The sequence below is a fragment of the Lepisma saccharinum genome, chromosome 8 (genome assembly GCF_977018435.1).
Source record: "Lepisma saccharinum chromosome 8, izLepSacc3.1, whole genome shotgun sequence".
NCBI classification, from domain to species: domain Eukaryota; kingdom Metazoa; phylum Arthropoda; class Insecta; order Zygentoma; family Lepismatidae; genus Lepisma; species Lepisma saccharinum.
Genome location: NC_139236.1, coordinates 56154891 through 56175883, shown reverse-complemented (window position 1 = coordinate 56175883; position 20993 = coordinate 56154891). Strand labels below are relative to the sequence as shown.

The window sequence follows — 20993 nt, the reverse complement described above, 5'->3', positions numbered from 1 at the left end:
TGTAGAGTGATGCAGTTCAAAAAAAAACGTAGCTCCTATCCTGAATATATTCATATGTCAGTTAGTTATCTGGATTTCATTATTAATAAGATACTAATGAAATAAATTACGTGAATATCTATAATGTGCGATATCAAGATATTTATATAATCTAGATTATTATCTTTATTTCCATGTAATAGACTGTGTCATTATGAACCTCCTGCAAAAGTAAGCGTTATTGTTGATTTTTCTTTCTTACGCTGTTGCCACATTCAAAATTTACCTAAAAATTCTGAGAACAAATGTAACTGTAGCGAAATTTTTGCTACAACTACAGGAATTTTGTAGCTTCGCTACAGCTACAAATTTTGTAGTTTGTAACTAGCTACAGTACCGCCACCAGTGGCATCCTGTGGCCTCAAATTTGGCCGGGGCTTATTTTTTAAAGAATTTAAAATATAATGACAATTCACATAAATTACAAAAAATAGGTATTTTTTTCTTCTAGACTACAAAACTGGACTTACTTTTTTGAAAGAATTTAAAATGTAATGACAAATTACATGAATTACAAAAAAAACGGGTATTTATCTTCTTCTAAACTACAAACCTGGTCTTATTTTTTTAAAGAATTTAAAATATAATGACAACTCACATGATTACAAAAGAAACAGGTATTGTTGTGAAACATACCTTTCTACGAACGTTGACTCCTGTTCTTCTGCTCAGCAAATTTTGTTATTACTTTTTCGTTGAAGCCCTCTATGTTTGAAATGTATTCTTTCTCTATTGTAAGCAAGTGCCAAGGCATTTGGTCTGTCTTGTCCCATTGCATTTCTTAAGCAGGTTTTAATACGCTTCAATGTGCTGAAACATCGTTCCGATTCAGCTGTTGCCACTGGGGTTATTAAAACTATGTTTGTCATTTTAACTGTTTCTGAAAAGGTACCTTCTAAATAATTTTAAATAAAAAATGAATGCAATCTAATGATAGAGTTTATGTTTTTCAACTCTTCACTACAATAAATCACACGAAGTTCCCTCTTTAGTTTTCCCTCTTCTATGAAGGGATAATAAATCTGGGAAGATGCCTCTGTTTAAAGATTGTTCTCTTTCATTATGTCCTCGTAGAGCAAGTTCATGTCGACCACAGAATTTTAAGCAATCGATAATTCTATTTAATATATGCCTATTTTTCCGGACAAATTCATTGTGTCTTGTAATTGACAGCCTTCATCAATTTGTGTTCGAACATCAACCCTGCCAAACTCGCTCAAACATAGCGAATGAAAACCACCACAACACTCAGTACAACAACCGAGATCAAACGCGATGCGACGCTAAGGAACTAGCCCCGAATCAGCACTCAAATCCATTGGACTCTCCCCTTCTCTCTCTGCTAGCATGTGACCTTCACTGTAGCGTAGGTGGGTGTAGGCCACGCCTTCCTTTGCGAAGTGCCCCGGAAAACAATAATTGACATCAATGCCACTAGGAGCGCTGTCGTATCCATTGCAACAGACGATGAATTTACGTGGGTAAAAATCACCTTTTAAAAGACTGTGTGATAGTTATGCGTTATGGTGATTGATAATTATGTCAATACATCCGTTTTCTTTAGGGGCTAAGCCCCGGAAGCCCCAAGGGACGAGATGCCACTGACCGCCACTACAAGTAGCATGCTACTTCCGACCACTGCTGTACACTATCAGTACATAGTATATCAGTACATTGAAGACTTCACTTTTTTTTTTACATCTCTCATACGTAGTGTAAGGAGCAGTTCAGAAACTGTTGCAAAGTTCTTACCAACTAATCAGGCGAGCCAACCTTTGGCTTCTACACAAGTGGAAGCATGTAAAAAATACAGAGTATGCAAGTTGTGGAACCTGCATAAACTCACCTCTTCCTTTGTGTTTCTCCACGTCCTCCTCCTCGTTTACTTCTTCCAAAATCCTTGTAGCTGTCCACAAATATTCCAGAGACACCTGACTGTACCCATACCTGAGAAGATGAGGGAAATGTTCGTGTGAGTATGCTGTAAATAACATTCTGACATAACTAAGAATATAAGTCAAGAAACATAAGCTTAGATGACCTGTACGTCCATCTGTTGCAAACAGATGGACAGTACAAGATAATATCATTATGTTGGGACAACAGTGAGGCAGTATTTGGACAAAAAAAATATTCAAATACTTACTAACACATTTTTATTAAAAATCAGAAATTTATGGATGAAAATCAGGTAATTCTTTCCAATATGCTGTTCAAAGCATTTATTTCCCAATAATAATAATATCAAAAAGTACAAAAGTGACAGTGGCGTGCCCGGGGGGGGGGGGGTTGGTGGGGGTTAAAACCCCCCACATTGGTTTCGTCATTTAAAAAAATTCAAAACAGAAATACATTTTATTTCATAAATCGCCAATATTGTAAAATGTTTACATTTGGCAATGAGAAATGTATTTGCTTCTTCAATTACTTTTGATAATATTGGAGTTGAGTTACAGCAATGCACAAGCATTCATTCATTCCTTAGTCACTGAAAAGGAAAGAGAATTTCCTTCTCAGTATGGTCAAGAAAAGAGCCGTAACCCTTGGAATGCGAACTGAAGGAATCCCTCCTCCCCTTTCTTTCACACACGATGACCCTCTTAGGAGAATGACCCTCCCTTTCCTGTTACGACAGTGCTGCTAACTTCCCTTTTCTTTCTTTCCCCCTCTTATACCATTTATACCAGCAGAGCAAAGTTCTGTGAGATTTGAATCACTACAATTAGTAGGCAAAGTAAGTCGAAATCTTATTTCGCACCTGGATGCATATTTATTTCAAAATATCAATAATTATAATAATAATAATAATAATTGTTGCAGGCAGTAGCGAAGCATGGTTTTACGAAGGAGGCAAGCGATGTTTTGTACAATAGCATGCCGGGAGGAAGGGAGGGGTGAAGGATGCGTTATATAGCCCAACTGGCCCAGTCAGTTCATAAACAAAATAAAAGCAATTAATATGCCAAAATATTATACGTTTTACTCTTGTGCTCTTTACAAATTAGATATTTTTTTCTCAACCAATTTCCAGCCTTAAGTTTATTGAATTTTCTTGTAACATGTGTGAAAGATCTCACTTGAATTTGTGCGTAAATAATTTAGCAGTTGCCAACACTACTGACACTGACACTACTGGTTGCTGTCAACACTGGTGACGTAATTTGAGCTGGACCAAGCTGGATGCATGGTTCAGACATTCGACCGCCAGGTATCTTTGTCCCAAGTCCTGGTGTTCACTGGGGTTGTAGGGAGTTGCAGTATGCAAGTTAGCAAGTCGAAGTGGTCGTGTTGTGTGTTACGTTTCTGCGTGTGTAATAGATTTTTGACGTGGAACTAAAGATGGATAGGGAAAAGAGGAGAAATACGTATTAGATTATTTCCAAAAGAAACAAAAAATGGAAGTTGAAGCTTCACCTTCCAAAAATAGAACGTCAGAAATGGTCGATTTAAGTTCAGAGGAATTCCATCCGAATTGCGAGAGTGAAACGTGCGAACTTTCAGACTCTTGATATTCAACAAGAAGGCATAACAGAAGATATTGCAAACCTTGTTGCAAAATTATGTCAAGGAACTGTCGAGGTAAGTGACGTTCATTATTTGATAGCAGATATATCCATAGGCGGATTTAGAATTGTTTTTCTGGAAGGCCACAACATGGGCTGTAAGCATACAATCGTGTGTGTGCAGGGAAGGGGGGGGGGGGGTGCCCGCGTGTGTATGTCTGGAAGACGTGTGTAGGATGTCACCCTATTTCACCAATAAACTTTCGCAGGGCGAGAGAACATGAAGATGAACAATTTCCCTCAATGATTTCAGGGGCCTCACCGATGGTGGTGTAATCAAAGAGGTCCTGGGTTTGATCCCCTGTGAAGGTGCATTGCACAGTGGTACGTATCCCGATTTAAAATTTAAGTCCAGTCCCGATTAACGTATCTGAATATAAAATGGACTTTACAATCATTTACTTTTTGTTTTGTTCACGAACACTCGAAAGACGATATTACCTATCTTATAGATCCACCAAGGCATTTGAAACCCTGGCGTCGGAGCAGTGGCACGTATTTTCCGAGGTCCCAGAAAGCTTGGTGCTACAATACAGTGTATATGTATGCAACCACATTATAAAATCACGGTTGCCATGGACAGTTTTATTATTTTGTAGGAAAGGGATAAAATTTGTATTACGACACGGGATAGACTAGATAGGCATCCTATTAACTGTAAATATTCCTTACAAATCTTCTGAATATTTCTCTTGTACAAACGCAACAAATACAATAAGTAATATACGTGTGCAGTAATAAATTCATTTTCTGAAAGCATCTTTTCTGGCATCAGTGGTCGAACTAGGGGATGCTGCCTCCAGTTAAGAAAGTTTCACAAATCATACCCCCAATTAGAATAATTTTCATATTGAGCATCCTCCACCTACTGTATTGTCTCCATGTTGATCCATACAAGGATGTACCCCCTCGTATCTCCAAAATCGATCAAATATCCCCTCCCTTTTCGGCTACGAATTTCTATTTCGAGCACTGTGTGGCAAGATTTTGTCGGGCTCAGTGACAGATCCTGTGGTGCGGTACTAGGCTTCGGAGGGGAAGGGGGGAGTGGCCCCTTGAACAGTTGTTTTCGCAGTTCCATAACGTTAACATTATACAAAATTCCTCTCCATAGACCTAATATGAAAATGAATATGACACATTAATGACACTGTAGTAGAAAATGTTAATTACTGAAGGGGTTCGTATTTGTTTGTCGACTGTCAAACAAATGTTTTCACCAATAATATAATAATACAATGCCAAAAATGTACACAATATTTAGCAAAATCATCTCCACAACAAGTACAATGTTGATTGAATTGATGTTTTAAATCCACAGTAAGGCCAATCGGGACTGGGCCTAAAGTTTAAAGTGAGATCCGAACCACTATTAGCCTCCACCGGTTATTGAACCCGGGACACCTTGATTACAAGGCGACGACGCTCACACTGAAATGAAACTGTGGTATTGTCATCTTGCAGCAATGCAATGATGTCCAGTAAATGCTCTTGAAGCAATTGATATATGCAGTGAAGTAATATTTCCCTGGGTAAACACACGTTTGCGCATATTATGTACAATCCCGGTAACAACAACATCAAATGATAAATCATTCTCAACTTTGAGGCTGTTGAAGACCTATCTTCGACATACCATTTGCGAAGAAAGATTAAATGGGTTAGCTGCTCTGAACATTCACCGGGATATAAAAGTTACTTGTGACGGCATATTGTCAGAACTCGCACAGAAACCTCGATTCCTAAATTTCAGAATTTAAATTGTTGAACTGTGGTACCTTATTTATTACTGTCTTTAAGACATCAAGTAGTCTTAATCTCTTTAATGTTGTTACAATGTTGAGTGTACATATTTTTTGTTTAAAAATTATATTTGAGCAATTAAATATAAAATATTAATAATTTGGAAATATTCAAGCAGGTGCTTTTATATGATGCAATAAAAACATGAAGCATCCATAGCAAATACATTGATTGCGTTCATTGGGGTAAAATCCAAGTATATTAATTATCTAATTTATTACAAGAAATTTGACCTGTGAACTGGAAAATGTATTGGATTCATAACCCCCCCCCCTTACGAAAATCCTGGGCACGCGCCTGAAAAGTGAACCCATTCTAAAAATAACCCATGGCGCAACAGGACATGAGGGCCAATGCCTACCCATAGACTGCAGGCTTCACTCCCACCTGATTGGTCCCCACTATGACAAGTGTCTCAACTAGGTTACAAATGATGTTGAAAAGTTGTGTAAAGCCATGGTTGTTCCACGTAATAAAACTTTTAGGACAATATTGGTGATCGTTAAACTGAAGTTACTTTCTAAGTAGCCCTTGTACATATCTCAGTGTCACTGTTACTTATATGTTTCCACCGAACAAACCAGGCTACCAAACCAGGCTACCAGGTTTTGGTAGTATGATACTTAAGTATGCACAATCATTATCTAAGACTCTATTACACATGTTTACATATGTTCATATGTTGCCCAGTATCAAGCATATGAGCTAGAGCTGAGCCAATATCACTTTAAACCAATTCATATACAGCAAAAACTGTCAACAGCACCTCCGTGAAGAGTTTTGTAATTTATTTTTTTTATAGAGGGGGATTTAACTTAGCTGTTACTAACTACAGTAACATATATGCATATGTTGCCCAACAACAATACAGACTAGGGATAAGCCAATTTAATTTTAAACCAGTTTCTATATTTTTGCAGATTTCAATATTTTTACGTTTCATTGTGCAATTGTTGCAATATTCTTTTAAAACAAATCCTACAATAAAGCACATGATAATGACTGTTTGACTCAGTCAATGTATCAGAAGAAGGCAAAAGATGTATTCAGTGAAAATATTTAATTGAAATTATTTAAGATATCCAAATTTTGCACATTATTTTACTGGTGAATCCAAAATTCTCACATTTTCAACACCTGCAGATGATGTACTCTACATAACAGCATCAGTCAACACTTGATTGAATGAGTGATATCAGCTCAGTCTAACTTAAATTAGTCTATAGAGAGGCAGACACCTGTTGTGGGAGTTAACTCGTTCCAAATTTCCTCTCTGGAAAACATGCTGGAACTGACTCAAGTGACTAGTTAAGTGTTGCTCCTGTAGCCTCCAACTCAGAAGCTCATGCACAGCTTTCAACTTCTGTCCGTTACTGAAAGAGAACACAAACGAATGAACCAACCACAATGAAATATCAATATAAACTTTACTAATACTGATAACTAAAAGTCCAATGATCCAATGTAAAATGGGAATATTTAGTAAACAATATGAAGCTTTGTTCATATACTGAATGAAAACACTTCCTTTGATAATAATCTTTATCGATTTCAGAACATGAACTGGCATTTAAGGTAGACACAAAATTAACTAACTAACTCCCTAGCCTTCTTAAACCCGAAGGTTCATGGCTGCAGCAACACAGGCCTTCCATCTTTCCCTATCTTGAGCAAGTACTATATACTCTTTTCCATCCCTACCAATTTCCCTTAGGTCAATCTAAACATTGTCCCTCCATCTTCACCTTGGCCTTCCTACAGGTCTCTTACCATCAGGTTTTCCAACAAGAATCCAGTAAACTCCTCTTTCCTCTCCCATTCGTGCCACATGGCCTGCCCACCTAAGTCTTCTTGATTTAATTATTCTAATAATGTCTGGACATGAATACAAATTATGTAGTTCGAAATTATGTAACCTTCTCCACTCACCTGTCTCCTCATCCCTTTTAGGTCCAAATATTTTCCTAAGGATCTTATTTTCAAATACTCTAAATTTATGTTCCTCTTTCAATGTAAAGGACCAAGTTTCACATCCATATAATACTACAGGCAAAATTACTGTTTTGTATATTTTAACTTTTAGTTTCTTAGATACTAAATGAGAAGACAAAAGTTTATGAAGAGAGAAGTAACATGCATTTCCTGAATTAAGCCTACTTTTTATTTCCTCTTTAATATAATTTTCATTTGTTAACATTACTCCTAAGTATTTGAATTTGGAAACTGGTTCAAACGAGTTGTTATCAATAATTAGATTTTGATTATTACCTAACACTTGGTTTCGGTCTGTAAGCATATATTTAGTTTTCTCTTTGTTAACTTCCAAACCTATCTCTTTAGCAGTTTTGAAAAATATTTTAGCATTATTCTTAATTGTATTCACATCATCCCCCAGTAAGTCTACATCATCTGCATATGCTAACAACTGAGTCACACCATTTAATTTTAGTCCTTCTTTAGTTTCTTTTACCTTCCTAACAGCATATTCTAAGGCAAAATTAAAGAGCAATGGAGATAATGCATCTCCTTGTTTTAACCCATCATGAATTGTAAATTTGTCAGACATATTAATACCCACACGAATTTTACTTTCTGTTTCACTGGTGCATATTTTTATCATACTAACAAGCTTCTTAGGTATTCCAAACTCTACTAATATATTATATAATTTATCTCTTTTGACAGAATCATATGCTTTTTTGAAATCAATGAATAGTTGATGGACATTTTGATTATATTCCCACTTTTTTTCAAGTGTCTGTCTGATGTGAAAAATTTGATCTGTAGTTGATCTGTTGCGTTTAAATCCACATTGATAATCACCTATAATTTCATTAGCATATGGGGTTAGTGTTGTTAAAAAAATGTTAGATAATATTTTATGTGTTGTTGAGAGTAGAGAAATTCCACAGTAATTATTGCAGTTCATTTTATCACCTTTTTAAAACACAGGAACAATTAGGAAGTTTCAAAATAAGTTTGCTAAAATCAAAATTTTTCTTTTCAATTTGTAAATAGAAATTCCTGATTTTAAATATTCCTTTCACAAAAATTTGGCATCTATTGATAAACGATTATTAGTTTTTGGAAACAACCACACAGCAATATTCCTGATGATATTCTTAAGCAGTTTGTTTATTTTTTATATTAAAAATTTTGTATGAAAAATAACAATAACCAACTGAAGAAGCAGCAATGAGCAGATGCATTGACTAGTGCTGGTACAGTTGTTGTGCCATCAAATTTAGATTTTAGGAGGTAAGTCAGTCTCGAGTTCATCAATTTAAAAACAATCTTAAATTACTTGATCATTACCAACCTGGAATTTTGAATCGGTAACCTCTCCCGTGGTTGATGTACTAAAGCACTCGTGCTAGGATTGCCTGGCATTGGTAGTAACAAGGTTTGTATTAGTATTGCTGTTATTGCCTGAACAGCTTGACTACAGGCCTGAAACAAAAGGAAAATACAATCATTTCTACATTTTTATTTCTTACGTAACTGCTGATATTATTATTGTTCCAAGACATCTGAAGTGTTGGAAAACATGCAAACTACGGGAATCTCCTTCCTTTCAACAATGATGTTTACCCTGGCACAGTGAGGAAAATTACTATGCCTACACTGTTGCTAATGTTACTTTCGTCTTTTTATGCTATGCCAACACAGCTCTATTGAACCCTAAATATGCTGAAAATTAAGCAAACTATGAAATTTTCATTCATTTCATACATTGTGTGACAAAAGATCCCTTAATTGAATGACAGCTATTTTAATATCCTCGTTATCTCATTCATGAAACTAGATATTTTAAAGCAAAACTCTGTTTAATGATGTGGTATAGTTGCAACAAAATGTTTATATATGTAACTATTTGTAAAAATTTTTGACAACTTTAAATTGCTACAGCGTTCAAATAATGGTATTGATATCAGTGGGAATCAAAAAGAGTATGCAGAATTGGATCAGTTCAGAGTAACATCCAATAGACCATACACAGGATGTGAAATAAAATGTTATACTGTTTAAATCTAATACCAGTTATGAAATATAATTACAGGAAAACCTCGTTAATACGATATTGGTTAATACGCAGTACCCTTTAATCCGAAGTTCTTCCCATTCCCCAGCCGATAAGATAGGATTTATAATGTATTTCAGTACGGATAAATCGAAATACGGATAATTTTTAATACGAAGTTGTTTACAAGACCCTTCCGCAAAACTGGTTTCGCTTAATTCGAAGTAGACACCTGCGTAAGTCGACAAGAGAAGATCGAATGTGGAGAGAGTTTGGACGTTATTTTAACTCGAACTTGACATGTTTTCTTGTCCTAAGAGATGCTGACAACTCGAGGGAAGTAGCCCGAAATGCCCGCTGGACATTGACTTTCTTTGTCAATGTGCATGGGAGGTCAAGCTCTTTCCCCGCTGAATGCGCCACCTTGGAAATATTCACAAGTGCTAGATGAGAAATGCGAGATTAGATCGCACGAATGTTCCAAAATACAAGACGCGTGGCACCTGGAAGTCTCACCCATCTGTCTAGCTCTGAGCTCGAGATACAGCAATTTCCCGTGAGCGAGCAACTTTTGACCTGGTAACCGACAACTTCCGGTAACCACTTTCATTAGGTTTCCCGCAAAAGTTGACGTCGATCTTACGTATGTTGCAACTCCAGTTTCCCGTTTCATACGTTTCCCAACTGTGCCGGTCATAAAATTTGCCAAAACAGTGTTTTGTTGTCTCCGTGACTTCTCCCTTTTTGCTATCAACAAACGGGCGGGAAGGGGGGGGGGGGGTCCGTTGCTAATTGTTTCGGCCACAATTTTCTTGCTCGTGTGCGCACACTGGCTCCTTTCCTTTGGCGTCTAAAAAAAAGCAAACAGTTCTGAATACCTTCTTCAAAACGAACAAAAAATGCATGATAAGTAAAAGAAAAGTGACCCCCTTCCTTCTCCTACAACAGCTCATTATCCGCCACTGGTGTGCATGGTAATGCGATAATTGCAGAATTCAGGTCCCTCTTTCTTGTTTGAATGCAGCTGCCTGGATAGGAAATATTGCAAATATTATTGTCTGTTGCATGGTAAAAGGTAATACAAGGATTATTTTTTCACACTGCTGATAAAAGTTCGATCTTGGACAACTGCGTTATCTTTAAAATGCCCATGATTTCCCTTCTGCCACCTGCTGCTCTAACTTCCAGCCGGTCTCATTGTGTTTACGCTGCAGCTGGCGCCAGTGTTTAGTCTAGCGTCTGGAAAGCTCTCGCTTGCTGATGACTGCAATGACTCATCCAGTGCGAAGGAATAAGCTTCATTGTTTTGAATCTCGCAAAGCCATATAATCCCCACTTTTCTTCAGAACCATTAGCGTGCTGCTGTTAAAAAAAAAAAAAAACTAAAAAAAAAACACAATGTTCAATGTAGGAATACGAGAGGAAAAGTTTTCGCGGAGCGAGTGTTTGACCTCCAGAATACTCTTGAAACCTACAATAAATTTTTGATTAATCTGAAAATATGCAAGTTTCGTAAAGCTTGTTTTTAGTTTATTTTATGCTGATGAGCTAAGCGGGATTAAATATAGTTTAAAGTGGGATCCAAACCAGAGTGATTATCGAGTGCGGCACATGTCCTAGGATACACATTCCGTGCAAACAGATCGCAAGTTGTGTGTTTACTTTTTCAGAGTGGATTACAATGCAAGTTGAGGAAGGGTTTGAACTGATCCCTGCAAAAGGGGGAAGGGGGGGGGGCGATTATGAAGTTAACTGAAGCAAAGAATACGTGACTTTTTTACGATGTCTTTTTAACAGCCGAACCAGAACGAAATTTACAGCCCCGATTTTTTTGTTTTTTGCCAGGGAAAGATTGTGTTCTCTCCCAACAGAATCTTCTCTTACCAGTTATTCCTGTAACGGACAATGTTCTAGTGAACGCACATAAAATCCAATATTCATTCTGTCCGATTATCTCCTGTCTCTTGCTTGCGCCAGTGACTACCGTCAAGATTCTTCCGAGTTTCACTTCTTGCAGTAAACGAGATTGTTTTCCTTTCCCTAGGTCTCCCTGCAAACGGGTTTCTTATGAACTAAAATTGTAAGAATTTCGTGGAAGAGCAACGACTTTGCACAATTAAAAGAAAATACCGTTTGTTAAAAGACTTTTTTGCCACAACATGCATCCCGTGCATAACCGGTTGTATAACTAGGCAGGATAAATGGTGTTAACCATCTCCTTGGAATCTTTGTGTCCGTGTTAAGCTCCGTGTTCTCATTTTGTGTCACATTTTTTACACTTTCTTTAAAACGTACAATATTATTATATAGTACATATAAAGCTTATTTTCTGAGCTACCACCAAGTATAAAACATCCTTTGTGGGGGGAATTTATACTCTACTTTATTTACACCTGAAAACAGGCGCCATCTTGAAAAGTTTGGATAACTCGAAGTCGTTTAATACGAAGTTGACATTTTTTGGTCCCTTGAACTTCGTATTAACGAGGTTTTCCTGTAATCAGAAACAATTAAATGTACAGAGGAGACATGTTTACAAGCAGCCAGTTTACAATTAATCTTTAGAAAAAAAACTGAAGGACTATAATATCACTGTAACTATGAAAATAGAACATAACTAGGGATCTTGATTTTTCGCAAATGTGAGAACACCAAAAAAGGTTAATTTGTTTAAAAAAAAGTGTTCATGTACGTGCAATGTCATATTCTAAACACATATTTCATGCATTCAAAACCTCAAAATAAAGCAAATTTGGCATTAAATGCAACTTTTGGACTCTTTCAAGAATTTCAACATATTTCATTCTTAAAAAAATAGAAAATATCAAAAAAATTAACATTTCTTGTGTGTTATGCTTAAAAATAAAACATGTCATAGTTACTCATGTATGATATGAACGTTTTCCAAAACTTTATATAAAAAACAACAACTATGGTGCATGTTAAACATGAAATATTTCCAACTGCTACATGAAACCACATGTATGGGTTTTCCATTCTTTTTCACCTTCTATTGGGACATTTTGCATTCTGACAGGAGATTAAGTGCACACCTACCATTAGACAGGAGCCGTAACATCAGTATTTGTTACACTAGAAACTTTTTCCATTCAACCAAGTTGCATAGTTTTTCCGGAGATCGAGTATGCACCTACAATTACATGGGAGTTGTGACATTTGTATTTTTCAAGAACAAGTGTAGGCCAAATAACTTACAGATTACAATAAAGGGTGTCCCAAAAGTAACGCAGGATTTAAATTGTGCGCAATTTTTCCCCCGGAGGGTTGGCAGCATTCTGCGAGGTCGCATGTTGTAGTAAAAACATTGTGGTTAGTCAATATCGAGTGCTACATGACAAGAGGAGTGGGTGGCGATCGTTAAAATCCATTACAAGTACCGAGACTGTGGGCAAGTTACCTGACATTTTCGGTAGGAGAAGCGCCGCAAATGAAACAACTGTGTGACCTCACACTGTGCGATATTTTTCCTCTGGTGATTCATTAATTCTAAACTTTATGCAGCAAAAATAAGAATGAGTCCAAAATTGAAAGCGGAAATTCCAAGAGTTATGAACAGAATTGAGCAGCAGTTAGGCGAAAAAGTGATTCAGAATTTTGTCAAAAGAATTCGAGTGTGTCAAATGCATCATGAAGGTCATTTCTCAGATATCCTCTTCCACATTTAATGGCAATGTTCACCCTTTCAAACAATGTAAAAACTCTGTTAATTAATAAATACATAAAAAGTTTCTTACTTAAATTAAATCCTGCATTTCTTTCGGGACACCCTTTACTAGTTTAAAAACACAATGAAGGTATAATTTTAGATATTTTACAGAAAAGTGTGCTAAAATAAAAATTCAAATTTTGGGGAAAATAACACTGAAAAACAACAACAAAAAACAGCAATTAAAAAAAATCACGGCCCTCAAGTATAACTTATTAACTTTGATCGTTTTTTTTTTTTTAAAAAAAAACTTCCATCAAGCAATCCAGGAAAAATACACTACCTGTATTATTACACTAACTTCTTCTGGTGCAGCATCCTCACTAGGATTCGAACTAAGGACACCCAGCAAAGCCATCCAAGTCTCTTCAAATTGCTGTCGACTGATCCAACCCAGTAGCGTCACCCTGGTAAAGAAATTACATATAATAAGCAACAACCTCTGATTCAATTTTTACTCAGCACATAACTCACTACAATTATTCTGTTGAAACAAGAACATTCATAATGCCTTTTCACAACTTGCCTAAATATGAACTGTTCCAGAACCTCTTCTTGCAGGTATTCCACAGGCAAAGGTGGAACCCGAGTCTTGGTTGGTCCTCCGAACTCTATATCCCAGCCCTGAAGCCATACTTGAGGCGGTGTGACAACATAGGAGTTCACAAGAGGCATTCTAGCTAAACTCACTACCAAGCTTCTGCAATGAAAATAAACAGATGGGGTGGGGTGTAAATTATAATATGGTAGCCACTGAATCTTATAATTATTTTAAGTAGGGATGTGACAAGCTGAAAATTTACCGATGCCGAAGTACTCACCGATAATTTTTGGAACCGATACCGATGCCGATATTTAACCGATTCCGATACATAAGATTATTAAACAGAAATGGGATGTTATTTTCAGCATGACAAAAATAAATTTGCTATGTACATTTCTATTGCATATCATATGTATATACAGTCTGCGCGGAAAGTATTGACGCCACACCAGTGAAAGCAAGAACCACAACAGATGTATACACCAAACAAACAACAAAATCAATGTTGTACTTCTCACCTTGTAGTCAGTATTTTGTCGACCCTCCTTTATGCTTCCGGCATTCTGTCAGTCGTTTTGGAACACTCAAAGCCAGGTTTTGGAGGAGATTAACTGGCAGATTGACCCAAATGTCCCTTATGGCAGCTTCTAGCTTAAGGAGTGTAGATGTGTCCCTGTTCCTTAAACATCGCTTCATGATAGACCACAGGTTTTCAATCGGGTTGAGGTCGGGGCTTTGTCCTGGCCAATCATCAAAATAAGGGACACAAGCATCTTTGAGCCATGAAACCACACTTTTGGCTGTGTGACAAGGAGCCCCATCCTGCATAAAAAAAGAGGCTCCACTTTTTTCAAAGGACACTTCCAAAACATCATTTAAGAGCTCAAAATAGGAGTACTGATTCATGGTCTGGTTTTTAGTAGAATAACTAACTCTCCTACACCACCATAACTAAAGGAACCCCAGACCATAATACTGGGAGGGTGTTTTATAGTTGGATGTGTGTACTGAGGAAGGGTGGGATCATCACTGGGATAACGGTACACTCGCTTGGAACCACTACCAGTAACAAAGAAAGTGGCTTCATTACTCCACAACACTTCTTTCCAGTCATGGACAGTCCAGGTACTGTATTTCTTACAGAAATCCCGTATTTTCTTACGATGCTTTTCTGTAAGGCGAGGTTTCGGGCGAGCTCTGTAACTGCGTAGCCCTAAGTCATCATGGATCTTCTCCTGAATTGTCCGGAGGGACACATTATCAAGCAACAGAGGATTTTTTTCTTTCAGTTCCCTAGCTGTTAACGAAGGTTGGTTCCTTAGCTGCCTTTTCATGATGTGCAGTGTTTTTTCAGACACTTTCCTAGGCTGACCAGACTTAGGTTTTGGGCAAGGCATATTGACCCCACCTTTGTCCTTGAAGTGTTTCACCAAACGTTGCACTGTTCTCAGGTTCACGCCTGTTTGTGTCGCGATTTCTGTGGTTTTTATGCCTGCTCTAAACAAGGCAATCACCTGCTCAGCATCACCAGGCTTCAATATGTTGTAAGGCATCGTTTCACACACAAAATCAACTCAGAACACAAACACAAGAGCCCAAAATTCACAGGAAATACCACACGCACGTGCGCACGTACAACAACGTCTCCCACTCGAAACTGAGCGAGTTGAAACTTGCAGCTAGGAACAAAGGAAGATCGCAGGTGGTAGTTTACTGCCCATGAACGACAACTCTTTTTCACGGTGTCGTTTAGGAGATAGGTGGTCCTATGTAAAAACGCGAAAATAATTAACGTCAATGCTGTTGGCGTCAATACTTTCCGTGCAGACTGTACATATATATTCTCAAGATATGCGAATGTACATTTGCATCTACAAAATGTTATGTGAACCTTTAAGAAGAACATGGATTCTCAAGAGATTAAATATTAGTACACAAGCAGTACTTTGAAATGCAAAATGAATTCCTGTTCTGGCAGATTCAACTTCAGAAACACGAGATTTGGAAGCACTTCAGGAAGTAACCTACTTCTTCTCTTATCTCAAATCTGTTCAGCAACACCCAACACTCAATCACTGAATACTGATGCAGCAGGTATGCCCAAGTATTGTATCAGGATTTGCTTCAGGTTTGAATATTCATTTTTGAATGTCCAATACAACAGCAGATCCTGGTTCAGCAATGTACTGTTTTATTTCCGATTTATAGTTAGGTTGATCCTCTGAATGAGTTTGCAATAATTTCATTACAAAAACTCTACAATAATGATGAATCATAACCTAATTTTTAATAAATCTTACAAAACTAAAATATAAAACTTATTAGAAGGTAAAAACTCTAGCATAATCTGTACCGGTTTAAATATCGGATTTTTGCCGATTCCGATACCGATGCCGATATGTCAATTTCGGCTTATTTTCATACATCTGTAATCGGTTTCGGCACATCCTTAATTTTAAGTGTTTGCATTACTGTTAATATACAACTGTCAGATAGCAGTAGGTTCGCCATGTATATAGTAGCACCATGCCATGAAGGCACATTTTACGGACTGCCGTGGTGGTCTAGTCGATAGGGCATCTGACTGCCATGTGGGAGACCCAAGTTCGATTCCTGGGGTGGATGATCTAAAGTTGGAATTTTTCTGGCCTTGTCGCCACATAAAGCAGCTCTGGGGCTCATCCAGCCTCAAATCAATGGGGAACTGGGGGGGCGGGTAAAGGCAGCCAGAGGATGGTGCTGATCACATCACCTCAAAAATGGCCTACATCGCAAAGTGGGTCCTAAAATGCCAAGTAGCAGTGCATGTATTTATTACAGTTAAGACAGGTTAATAAGTCAAGGTTTTGTTAACGGTATATCAGTATACTGATTAACATTGAAAACCTTTGTTATTGAATGTATGAATTTACAGGTATGATTTGTGTACCCTGATTTTATAACAACAAGATAGGGTAACAAAGTGATTTCGTCATCATTATTGACTGTGGTAGAAAAGGTGGAAAAGCACTATAAAATAATAAAATAATAAAATTACAAAACAGTCCTAAAGAAACCCACTTACTTTAGAGGTTCAGCCAGAAAATCTGGGATTCTGTCCATCTGGAGCTTTGTCCTCTCCAACCACGACACCAAAGTGGCCATTTGGTGGCATGTGTGAGCAGCACATATGCATTCTGGGTCTTCAAATGCCTTTTGTAAACCTTACAGATAAACAAATCATTAAATTTCATGAACCAGTATCACTGAGCAAATACAAATATTTACACCTTAAAATATATATATATATATATATCTTAACTTTATTACAAACAAGGTATCAATACATGAAGAAACCTATTTAACAGAAGAGAATGTACATATAACATTTTGTTGCTGAATGACATTTTTCATTACAGTATTATTACTTCAATTGTAACTGAAACTTTCATCATTAACTTGGAGTGCTAGTGTACTTAATATTGTACACCTGGAGAGGGCTAAATCACAACTTCCGGATCATATATTTTTAAAATTAACTCCCACATAGAAATGGCAAATAGATTACTATCAGGGGTGAAGTGATATTACTTTGAAGCCATAATGATTAGCAATGATACCAATACCCATGCTTGAAAATCATAACAATTAGAAGTTGTTCAGAATATTGACTAAGAAAATTCTGTGCGTATCCATAAATAAATTACAACCAATACTTTCAATACTGATACCTAGGGACCATGAGTTTTGGTGTTATTTTTTTTACTTGTTATTGTTACAAAAATTCGAGTTTTTATCTTAGCACACTTTTCTGCCAAATATACCTAAAATTATATCTTCGTTCTATTTTAAAACTTTTTTTTAGGTCATATAGCCATACAAATTGTTTCGAATCACTGAATTAGTGCTGACTTTAAGGATGTTTAATGGATTCTAAATTAGCCAAAAAATACAATTTCCCCTTGAAAATGCTTACATTTATAGGCTAGGTTAAATAGTTGTAATTATCAGGTATATATATATATTTTTTTTAATGCATTTCTAGCTGTTGAAATTTATGAGTGCATAAACCTCACAGTATACTCTTTGGTATGGAATAACTGCATATATAGGGCTTTCATAGTTTAATTTTAAAAATTAACAATTGTTTGTTGGTGGTGATATTGATACATCAGCCCAGCTCTAATTACTACATAGTCCATGTCAGTTCACTTCTCCTGTATATAACTTTCTTGTCTGAACTGTTTACTACTTCTACATAGGACTGTATTTATGCAATGGATACAATAAAGTTGTCAGTGTTACATTGATGATGTAAAGTAAAGAGTAAAATAGAAAAAAAAAGTGTGGATCTAATGTCCTGGTTTATACCCACAGTAACCAGGGTCACAATAATAATAATAATAATAATAATAATAATAATAATAATAATAATAATATCTGCATTGTACGGTATTTGAAGTACTTCCAGTCTCAAAAGCCCCAAAAACGGCTGTGATGGGACTTTATGTATTGACAACACATTAATCAATGAAAAGCTCCTTGGCAGGTCTTGACCCCTCAAACAGCTGTTGTCACAGAATTTTCACAGATTAATTTTACATAATACACATATCCCCAGTATTATTCACATTATTCCAAGAATAATTCCTTATTTGTAGCCACTACATCATCTTACTTGTATGTACATCTTGCTTGCATTGTAGACTTTTTTCTCCAGTAGCTTACGGTTATTACAAGCACATAAACACAATTTTTGAAACATTTAAACATTTGAATCTTCTCAATAATGATACACTGTTGAAACCTGACGACTTACATGTGAAATAAACAATTTGTTTTTTATAACTATTATTATTATTTTAAATTAAGATGTTCTAAATTTTAATTATGGGTTCCAAATAGCATCAGGTAGTTTAAAATCCTCCTTTCTACAAAACTTCTTGATAATAATACTATTTATTAAAAAAATCACTTGTTTCACAGATAAGTTGACAAGATTCATTGTACAACTGCTTATTTTTGTTAAATTTACTACATTGTTATAATTGTAGCATTGATCAAACTAAGAATAAAAGTCTGATGAAGGGAGCTTGTGTTCTCCAGAAATAACAATACATCATCACCATAAAAATTACATAACATGCACATGACTAACCTGCTGAGGGAGGATTTACCACAAGCTCTTCCTTCTGAAGGAACTGAATGATCTTCGTAACACACCCTGCACTGGAAGCAACCCAAGTAATATTCTGTGGAAGACCTATGACTCCAGAAAGGTTGGGGTCTTCAAGAATAACCTTTGTACAGAGGAGACACATGTGGATGTAATGCGGTGGAGGTTTCTTCTCATGTGTAATTAACCAATGAACAGCCTGGAAAAGAAATAGTGATAGTTGAGATTACGATTGAGGCAACACCACTTGCAACTGAATTGGCAGCCAAAATTGTACATTAAATTATTAACTTTTTTGACTGTTTTTACCATGTAGTTTGCAAACAAAATTTACCATAGGCTTAAAGTTTAAATTGTATAAGATGTATAACGTAATTCTTTTTCAAAAGTTCAACTTCTGAAAAATATTATTATTGTTATTTCAATTGCAGCATACTTGTACTTATAGTGTCTGTATTGCAACTACACATTACACTGAATACATAGTCCATATAGTATGCAAAGGATGGGCAGACTATTACGGGATTTAAAAATTACATTTCAAGTTGCAAGAATTAAAATAGCACAATTTTACTTCTAAAAGTATAATTTCATATTAAAGATTCCAATACAAACACATTTGCAACTTTTTGACACAATACATTTTAAATCAATCCTCTTACATATCAAAAACGAATCTAAATCAACACCTTAAAAAAATATCGACATTGATACAGCGTTCTTAATCTCAATGGTTCCCCTGTTAATTTTATAAACTCGTGTACAACAGAAATATAAAGTAAATACTGATATTCGTGAATGTACACGACAATCACAGTATAATTACATTGATATCAAGGATCTAACAAATTAAGTGTGTCACTGTAAAGAAGGAAATGGTTTGATTTGATTTGTTGTTTTAAGTCCACTTTATGCACAGTAAGGCTAATCGGGACTGGACCTACAGTTTAAAGTGGGATCCGAACCACAATGTGCCTCCACCGGGAATTGAACCCGGGACCCCTTGATTACAAAGAATGAAATGGATTAAGACCGAAAACTACATGATGGAAGTAAAAAAGTAAATAAATTGAGTTGTACAGTGGGATGTACAAGGGTCGTTCAAAGTTGACCGGGATTTTCGTACGTAAAAAATCGATGAATAGCCGGATCATGATGAAATGTGCGGGTGACGTAATGTATTCTTTCGCGAGTAACTAGCGCCTGGCATGACGTATTTCGCGCATGCGCAGCAGTTGCAGCGAACATGGCAGCAAGCAGTGTGTCTGTGGCTGTGGAGCAGCAGTGTGTAATCAAATTTCTCGTGAAGGAGAAAGTGAAACCAGCTGAGATTTTTGCAAGTACAGTATGGTGAACAAACGATGTCGCGGACAAGAGTGTACGAATGGTGTGAGCAGTTTCGCGAAGGACGGGAGCTGGTGACAAATGAAGCGCATGGACACATTCGCCCGACTGCAGTCACACCAGTGAATATCGCACGTGTTGAGCAAATGATTCTTGAGAACCGGCGAGTAACAGTGCGAGATATTTCTGCCGAGGTGAATATCAGTGTCGGGAGTGTTGAGACAATCGTTCACGACCACTTACGCTTCCACAAAATCTGTGCAAGGTGGGTTCCCCACCAGCTGACATTCGATCAGAAGTGGACACGCAGGACGGTCTGTGAACAGCTTCTGAATCAGTTTCGAGCAGAAGGTGATGAATTGTTGCAATCCATCATCACGTGTGATGAAACATGGTTGCACAATTCAACCCCAAAGACCAAAAGACGCAGCATGGAGTGGCGGCATAAAGGTTCCCCGTCCCCCCCAAGAAAAGCAAAATGCAGCCGTCCGCTGGAAAGATCATGGCAAGTGTCTTCTGGGACATGAAGGGCGTTATCCATGTGGATTTTCTGGACAAAGGGAGCACGATTAATGCCCAGTATTACTCCACATTGTTGAGTGGTGCTGTACGAAAGTCCATTCGCAAGAAAAGACCTGGGATGTTGTCTGGAAATGTCATTCTTCTCCATGACAATGCCCGCCCTCACATGGCCAATGTGACAACAACAACTCTGGCCGACATGCGCTGGGAAGTTCTGCCCCATCCCCCCTACAGTCCGGATTTAGCCCCCAATGATTATCATTTGTTTGCACCCC

At 37.0% G+C, this 20993-nt stretch overlaps 1 protein-coding gene across 1 annotated transcript in view; it reads right to left on the bottom strand.

Moving 5' to 3' along the window:
• The window catches only part of htt (huntingtin), a 146881-nt gene that overhangs the window by 54702 nt on the left and 71186 nt on the right, over positions 1-20993 (bottom strand). The window contains exons 37-43 of the mRNA XM_083126682.1: positions 18835-19051; positions 16762-16900; positions 13680-13853; positions 13437-13560; positions 8725-8855; positions 6644-6778; positions 1886-1986 (exon numbers count right to left, since the gene is read on the bottom strand). Of these exons, the coding sequence (XP_082982808.1) occupies positions 1886-1986; positions 6644-6778; positions 8725-8855; positions 13437-13560; positions 13680-13853; positions 16762-16900; positions 18835-19051 (1021 nt within the window). The remainder of the gene's footprint in view (positions 1-1885; positions 1987-6643; positions 6779-8724; positions 8856-13436; positions 13561-13679; positions 13854-16761; positions 16901-18834; positions 19052-20993) is intronic.